The sequence below is a fragment of the Callospermophilus lateralis genome, chromosome 7 (genome assembly GCF_048772815.1).
Source record: "Callospermophilus lateralis isolate mCalLat2 chromosome 7, mCalLat2.hap1, whole genome shotgun sequence".
NCBI lineage: Eukaryota > Metazoa > Chordata > Mammalia > Rodentia > Sciuridae > Callospermophilus > Callospermophilus lateralis.
This window is the reverse complement of record NC_135311.1, coordinates 34,711,268-34,716,790: the sequence shown is the minus strand read 5'-3', so window position 1 is coordinate 34,716,790 and position 5,523 is coordinate 34,711,268. Positions and strand designations below refer to the sequence as shown.

Genomic DNA, 5,523 nt, shown 5'->3' with positions numbered 1-5,523 from the left:
TTGGATTCTATTTAGAGACAGGGTCTCACTGAGTTGCTTAGAGTCTTGCTTTTGCTGAGGCTGGTGAGGAACTTGCACTGCTTCTGTCTCAGGTGTGTGTTACCATGCCCAGTGCTTCTACATACTTCATAAGCACTCTGAAACTAGTTCTCAGATAATGTATAATTTTTTACCTGTAGATCCAAAAATATTTTTAGGAATATTTTATCTCTTCCATTCTTAGAAGTTCAAGTATAGTAGAAATGAGAACCCAGATTTTTAGCTAAATAAAAACTGTAAAGAATTCTTTGTTTTCTGGAGCACATTAAAATAATCACATATTTTCACAGTATGAAAGGTGCTTGATAATAGTTCAGACTTGTATAGAGAGCTACTCACTTAAATATTTGATTTATTTGCATTCTTTATTTACTCAGTTTTTCTGTTTTGTCATGTACAAAAGCAAGTTTATTATTCCCTAGACAGTATTGTGCTATTCAATGAGAATATGAGTAAAAATTGGTTCAGGTCTTTATCTCTTTAAGGGTAGATGATTAAATCCTTATGGTTTTCTTCCCTCAGAATAATGGATTCAGAAATACCACAAGTGTTCCAGAAAGAACTCACTTGCTCTGTCTGCCTGAAGTACCTTATATACCCAGTCACCATAGGCTGTGGGCACAGCTTTTGTTGGCCCTGTTTCTTCATTCCCTGGGGACAAGCCCAAATTCTTGCCTGTTGCCCTGTGTGCAGGGAGCCATCACAGCAGGGAGATGTCCAAAACAATATTCTTCTGAAGAATCTTACATCTATGGCAAGGCAGGCTCATCTCAGGCAATTCCTGAACTCTGAGGAAAATATATGTGTGACCCACCAGCAGACAAAGAAGATCTTCTGTGTGGAGAACAAGAAGCTGCTCTGTTGGCTCTGCTGCAACACTCAGGAGCACAGGGCTCACAACCACCCTTCAGTGGAAAGGGCTGTGGAGGAATACCAGGTAAGTGACACCAGTGAGAGCACTGTGAAGGCTGAGCAGTGGAGCTAAGAGATTTCAAAAGAGCTGAGAATCTGGATGATGATGATTGCCCTACTCTTTTCTGTATGCTAGGTAATTTCGTAAGCATCAAGGAAGAAGCTAAGAACCAAAGATGTAAGCAATAAATAAAATATGCAAGCATGCCTGTCTTTGTGGAGCTTGATTCCTCAGAGGTAGTGATAAAGTAGTTGGTCACTTTAATTTTAACTTTCATGGTTAAGCTTTAGAAACTGCTCATTTTGAAAAGAGTTACTGGCTACCAAAATGACAAATGCAATACATTTCTATACAGCATGAATATTTACTAACACCAGGGAATAAATAAGATAAAAGGCTTTGGGGAATTCGCAGGGTAGAGCATCAGAAAACAAAATTCTGAAGCCAATTGCCACGTTATCTAAAAACTATTCATCTTTATCACTATCCCTAGGCACATGGCTACGTTATGCACTTTTGCAGTCTGAAATCTCCTAAAATTCACAATCATCAATAGCAAAAGGAAAGCAATATGATTTTTTTCTCACTAAAGCACTTATCTCTTATTTTTTATTGTCTATCATTGTGAAATTGAAACCAAATGCGCTTGCTTCTCTATTGTTTGAGTTTATATTTCTTTTACAGGAGAAGCTCCTAAAGCAAATAAGATCATTACGGGAAATGATCCAAGTAAATCAAAGAAATATAAATGAAGAGAACAAAATAATCAGTCCATGGATCGTAAGTATGAGTCTATTTCCTTGAGACTCAGCTTGAAACAGACATACTAGAAATCCATCCATTATTCACTATAGCATCATGGTGTAAGGATATTAGGTACATCATTTCTGGTGGCTTTGAATCCTAAAAGTAAAATTTGACCTTGATGATCAAACAAATGACCAGGCAGTGTCATAGGGAGGTTTGAGATGAAAATTAATTTTCTAACCAGAGATCAGAATATTGCATATAATGATTTATGTGACAGCTATATATTCTAATTGCTTGCATGTAGAAATTTATATTTGAAGGATAAATTGTCAATCAAAACCTTTTCTTAAAATATTTCAGGCATTCATGAAGCAGATAAAAGTGGTTGGAGGGAAGGATGGGTTTGATTCCTTGCCACTGTTATAAAAACTAGGGAAAGAATGAAGATAAAAGAAGAGTGAATTTCGAATTTCTGAAATGTGGATGAATATAAAATTATGGCCTATGTAACATACTGGTAAAAAGACAATGGTCAAAGAGAGAGGTTTAGGTGGAGAAGGATAAAATCATACTAGAATTGAGATCTACTCAATCTATCCCTACAGTACTATGTGTATCTCAGGGAAGAGCTGATCAGGGCTGAGTACAGAAAACTACATCCAGTTCTTCATGAGGAGGAAAATAGACATCTAGACATTCTTAGAAAGGAAAGCAAAAGAATTTTAGAGGAACTCAAAAAAAGTGAAGCCAATATGGTTCAAAAGAAGAAAGACCTAAGAGAAATATATGAGGAGCTGGTGAAAATGTCCCATAAACCATATGTGGAGCTGCTCCAGGTAAGAACTGAGCTGTGCATTAAAGTATTTCATATGATTTAGGGTTCTCAATTTTGACCACAATATTTGGTAGTTTTTATATTTCCTGCATCAATTATGGGGTTCTTTCCTCTTTGGATATAATCTACTTAAAGTTTACCTTTTATCCTGATGATAAATAAGCAAGATTTATGAAACATTGTGAGTAGCTCTCCTAGAGTTTTTTTTTTTTAATTTTTTCTGTTGTATCTTGCTTCTCTAAGATCCAGAAAAAATAACAATTTATTCATGAACATTTCATTTTTTTGCTTACCATTTGACAATATGCAGACATCTTGGAAAAGCTTATGTTCTCTTTCTTCTGTTTAAAAGTTATGGAATTGGGGACAGTAAACACTGTGTATTACTGATATCCTTCATTCTCACACTTTTTAGACCCTCTGGATTCTGATTTAATCACAAATTCAGAATCTTTAAATATGCTTTGCTGGTACTGTTCTGAGAGATGAAAATGAATTCATAAGAAGCATTGATGTGATGATATTTGATACTACATGATCTTTCCAAAAACAAAATACTATTCGATTTCTTTAAAAAAAAATAAGCCTTTTTTTTTGTTTTCTTTGCAGGACTTGGGAGACCTATTGACCAGGTAAATTTTGACTTTAGTGTAAACTGGGATACCATTGAGAGCTATGAAAGTGTTTAAGTTGTTTCTTACAAAGTGAAGGCATAGTTTATGTAGAGAGTAATCAACTGTGTATTCATGTGTTTGTTTGAATATGACTTCCTGATCCCCTTAATGAGAAGTCAGCCTCTATTTCCCCTGTTGGTTGAGGAATATATGTCATCCTGGGCTGAATGTTGACCTTCATAATGCAACCATTTGGGGCTGGGGATGTGGCTCAAGCGGTAGCGCGCTTGCCTGGCATGCGTGCGGCCCAGGTTCCATTCTCAGCACCACATTCAAAACAAAGATGCTGTGTATGCCAAAAACTAAAAAAGTAAATATTAAAAAATTCTCTCTCTCTCTCTCTCTCTCTCTCTCTCTTTCTTAAAAAATAAATAAAAAAGATAAATGCAACCATGTATGATTTGACATTGTAAATCAGAAACATTGAGGTGCATGGGGCAGTTTTTCCTAGTTAGCTAATGAGAAACATGGGTACCTCTGAGAAATGGGTTGTTAACTTGCAAAATTAGTAAGAAAGATTCCTAGAGACAGTCCCTTCTCATGTTCACAGAGGTACATTCATGAGAAAAGGGTTTCAAGAAACATTTTCAGCAAAATTGTTGTTTAGTTCCTTAAAAACTGTGATGTCATTTTTGTCACTAGAAGATTCATGTCCTCTTCCTACTTTCAGGAGTGAATCAGTGCAGCTGCACTTGCCTCAGCCTATAAAGCCAGCACTTCCTGCCCAGACCATCACTGGACTGATAGACAGGCTCAAGTGTTTCCAAGGTGAGTGTCAGCCCAGTGATGGGAGCATAGTGTCATGACTTTTAATAATGATTTTCTATGGGAAACCTTTCCATTTATTAACCTTTAATTTACCCAAAGGGAATGGTCTGCCAATTGGTATTTATAATTATATTTAGTAATCTGATCACCATGATTAAATAAGGAAAGAAAGAAGTGATCACTGGTATAATAATAAATGTGATTTGGGCTATACATACAAAACCATTTCAATCAATAAGACAATTATAAATTAGTTCAATATGTTCCCATTTTAAATTAAGTGCACTGAGTGATGAAGGTTATTTAAACATTACCCTTAAAATCTCTTAGGAATTGAATGTGTGATATGTATTTTATTAAACATAATATACTAAATGCGTTAAATTTAATATAATAGCATGTATGAACAAACATAAAATACCTGAATGCACAGAGCAATATTTCACAAGCATCAAAAAAAGACAAGTTGGTGTATGATGAAGCAGTTTTTAGATTTCCATGGTAGAACTAAATAGGAACCATAGCAAGGAATCATTGTTTTGGATTGAATGGGAATGCAGACCTCCAATTTCTCAGATGAAATGAAAAGTAACAAGCTGGAAGTAGACATGCCCACCCTTTTATTACAGTGTCAATATATTTAGTAGTGTTTTCATTGTGGTTGGCTATTGTTTCTTCTGCAGTATTCTAGAAATCTGTGAGTGCAATGCACTTCAGCAACAATTACCCCTCTTCTTCTGCCACCCCATCACCCCCCCCACACACACACATTAAGACTCAGGTAGACCTTCTCATCTAACAGCAATTTAAAAGTTGGTTTTGATTTTAATATTCTCTTCATTCTACAGTGGAGATATCCTTTGAAAATACAGTGTCCAGTGACAACCTCAAGCTGTTTGATTATGTGAGAAGTTTGCAATTTGGGCACGTCCTTCCAGACTCGTCTTTGAATTCTGATGGAATTAACTATTTTGCTGCATGGGGAACAGAGAGTTTCAACTCTGGGAAATTGTACTGGGAATTAGATATGAAGGACCCTTTGGACTGGGCTGTAGGAGTCTGTAAGGATTCCTGGATAAGAAGGAATGGCACAGTGGCTGAATCCAAAGATGTGTTTCTTCTCCTTTTTGTGAAGGAAGATGATGACCATAGTCTCTTGACAACCTCCCCAATGCTTTCTCACTATATAGAGAAGCCTCAGGGCCGGGTTGGTGTGTTTCTTGATTTTGAGAGTGAAAGTGTGAGTTTTGTGAACGTTGCCAAGAGTTCTCTTATATGGCGGTACCCTTCTGGCTCTTTGAATTTCCCAGTCAGGCCTTTTGTTCACACTGGCCACAAGTGAGTAGGGATAGGTCAGGAACTCTAAGCCTGGGGAATTTACATTTTGGGCAGCCCTTCCTAGTTGAAGTTTACAATACTGTACTTTAGTGCTTTTTAAGTAATTTGTACTTGATCCAGACATGGTGGCACATGCCTATTAATTCACACAATTTGGTTAATTTGGGAGTCTGATATAGAAGGACTTCAAGTGTGAGGCCAGCCTG

General features: G+C 36.6%; 1 protein-coding gene across 1 annotated transcript; it reads left to right on the top strand.

Annotated features, from left to right (window-relative positions):
* The first annotated feature begins 565 nt into the window (after positions 1-565).
* Positions 566-5,321, top strand: LOC143641887 (tripartite motif-containing protein 43-like). The gene is made up of 6 exons (XM_077109861.1): positions 566-976; positions 1,637-1,732; positions 2,308-2,538; positions 3,147-3,169; positions 3,882-3,979; positions 4,828-5,321. The coding sequence occupies exons 1-6, from the start codon at positions 566-568 to the stop codon at positions 5,319-5,321; spliced, it is 1,353 nt and encodes a 450-aa protein (XP_076965976.1).
* Positions 5,322-5,523: the final 202 nt, after the last annotated feature.

Excerpts from the sequence above, each read along its gene's own strand:
- LOC143641887 (XM_077109861.1), top strand. The coding sequence starts at position 566 with ATGGATTCAGAAATACCACAAGTGTTCCAGAAAGAACTCACTTGCTCT. Across the intron at positions 1,733-2,307 it reads AAATAATCAGTCCATGGATC|TACTATGTGTATCTCAGGGA; the intron begins GTAAGTATGAGT and ends CTATCCCTACAG. Across the intron at positions 2,539-3,146 it reads CATATGTGGAGCTGCTCCAG|GACTTGGGAGACCTATTGAC; the intron begins GTAAGAACTGAG and ends TTTTCTTTGCAG.